Genomic DNA, 2,337 nt, shown 5'->3' on the forward strand with positions numbered 1-2,337 from the left:
GGTGACCAGACTTTTATTTCACTTCCTGCAGGTATTCTAAGAAAATAGAAGTTGCAGACAGATAACTATGAAATGATAATAAGTATCCGTTGAAAATGTATTGAGGGCATTTATATACATCATTCTATTTAATGTCCTGATATCTCAACAGAGGAATTATCTCTTTTAAGGGAAGCTACAAAAAGAAAAGAAAATCAATAGAACAAAAACTTGTCTAAGGTCAGACAGGTACTGAATGACAAAATTCTCCAGAAATCTAAACATCATTCTACAGAATACCTGCAATGCTGTATTTTTTACAGCAAAATTTAATAATATTTTAAGTATCTAATAACAGGTGACTAGTGAAGTAAATTACATTACATCTTGATGAAAACTATTCTAAAACTATTGCCTATAGGGAAAATATTCATGGCCAATTGCAAGTTTTAAAATAAGCAATAAAATACTGTATGATTGTGATGTTAGAATTCATGGCATTAAAATAAACCACGTGGAGGAAATGGCATTTTTTTAAAGCATCCTACAGAACGCATGTGTGATGCTGCCTTTTAGCATGGATGGCATTCTTTAAAATAATTGGATAGACTGAAAAGTTACCAATAGTATTTTGCCCGTGACAGGGCCGGCAATACTGTTTGCATCCTCTACACCCTGTATCTGTGTTGTTTTTTCCGTCGTGAAGCAGGCCGTCCACCTTTCCTGAGGGGGCACAGTGCTAGATGCTGTGCGTACGTGCAGCTGCCACGGAGGCAGGGTCGCTCTGCTCAAAGGGTCACCGCTGTCCTAGAGAAGTAGGCAATGGAGGCTTTGTAAACAAATGAGATCATTGCATGTGGAAGTAATATGAAGAAAGCAAAACAGTAATTGGATCCGGCAACGTGGGGACAGCATGGATGATCCTTGGCTCAGGTGCTCAGGGAGAACTATCTGTGAGGAGATGACATGGGTGCAGAAAACAGGGAAATGGGTGTGCAACCGTGCGTGCAGTAGCTAGCATCTAGGAGGAGAATGGAAAGTGCAAATGCCCTGAGGTGGGATTGCGTTTTCCTTCTTCAAGAAACATGCAAGAAGACCCGTCCAGAACAGCGTGAAAGGGAGAAGAGTGACCAGGTCCACACTGTAAAGTGCCCAGTAGACTGTGGCCCAGAACTGGGATGTGTTTCTAGTGGCGGTGGAAAACCACTGGAGCGTGGCAAGCGGGACTGGGAGAGAATTGTGTGGGCCCCTTCAAACCATTAGGTTGTCAGATGAGAAATGGGGGTTAGTTAGGAGGTGACTGCAGCCAGCCAGGAGGGGATTAACCGTGCGCTGTGGTTGTGCTGTCCTGGACACTGAGAAGTTGCGGGTGGAGTGCGCTGTGGAGAAAGCGCAATCAGAATTGGCTGGTGGAGCAGATGAGGGAGGAGTGGCGAGAAGGCGTCAAACATGATCACTAGCTTTTGACCCTAACTACTGGATGACTTGTCACATTTCGGAGGTGAAAAGGAGTGGGTCTGGGGTGAGAAGGCAGGGAAGGGGGCATGGGGGCCTTGACCCAAACCATCTGTTTTGAGTAGAAAGACCTAGTCAGTAACCAAGTCAAATTATGACATCGTTTGTGACTATCAATGTATTCATACGCAGGTGAATTTAGAGCTTTGGATCACAGAGAAGAGCAAAACCAAAGAGAGAATTTGAGGAGTCATAACATCCTACCAAATGTCAATAGAGGAGAGGGCCTGAGATTAATCATTAGGACATGCTAATAATTAGAAATAAGACCAAAGTAGAGCCTTCAAGGGAGCATGGAAACAGGAAGTTCTTTGTCTGAGTGGGCACTGAGTTCAGGGGGATAGAACGCTGCTAGAAATGGAGGACGGGGTTGCTTGCACAAGAGGGTGAGTGCAAGGAATGTCACTGGCTTGTCCACTTACACATGGTTAACATGGCAAATTTTCGGTCGCCTGTGTTTCCCACAATAAGATTGTGGAAAGAGAGAGGATGCGAAGTGATAGCTAAAGTGTATGTGGAAAAGCGTCACAGAACCCTGAGGTATCAAGGGTTTCCACAATGAGCGCGTCTGTCCTGACCATGCCCAACGCTGCCAATGCCGGGTGAGATGAGGACAGAGAAATGGTGGCTGGATTTGGCAAGAATGGTGGTCATTGATGACTGATAACACCATTGCCGTACAATGGGGGGAAAGTTGGATTGCAACAGTTGAGGAGAGGATGCGGACGGAGAGGGGGAAGACAGAAAGTTCTGCCAATGCAATGATGTAGGTTTGTGAAGAAGGTCAAGGCACCAAAGCCAGTGGCCATTAAGTTGATCCCCCCCAGGGTGACCCCACCCCCA

At 45.2% G+C, this 2,337-nt stretch overlaps 1 protein-coding gene across 1 annotated transcript in view; it reads left to right on the top strand.

The window, feature by feature from the left end:
• The window catches only part of EYA1 (EYA transcriptional coactivator and phosphatase 1), a 170,871-nt gene that overhangs the window by 125,496 nt on the left and 43,038 nt on the right, over nt 1-2,337 (top strand). Inside the window, exons 13-15 of the mRNA XM_045285819.1 lie at nt 1,102-1,122; nt 1,560-1,568; nt 2,213-2,241. Of these exons, the coding sequence (XP_045141754.1) occupies nt 1,102-1,122; nt 1,560-1,568; nt 2,213-2,241 (59 nt within the window). The remainder of the gene's footprint in view (nt 1-1,101; nt 1,123-1,559; nt 1,569-2,212; nt 2,242-2,337) is intronic.

Source organism: Echinops telfairi, unplaced genomic scaffold (genome assembly GCF_000313985.2).
Source record: "Echinops telfairi isolate 266 unplaced genomic scaffold, ASM31398v2 ScPeMD7_1;HRSCAF=3_0, whole genome shotgun sequence".
Lineage (NCBI taxonomy): Eukaryota > Metazoa > Chordata > Mammalia > Afrosoricida > Tenrecidae > Echinops > Echinops telfairi.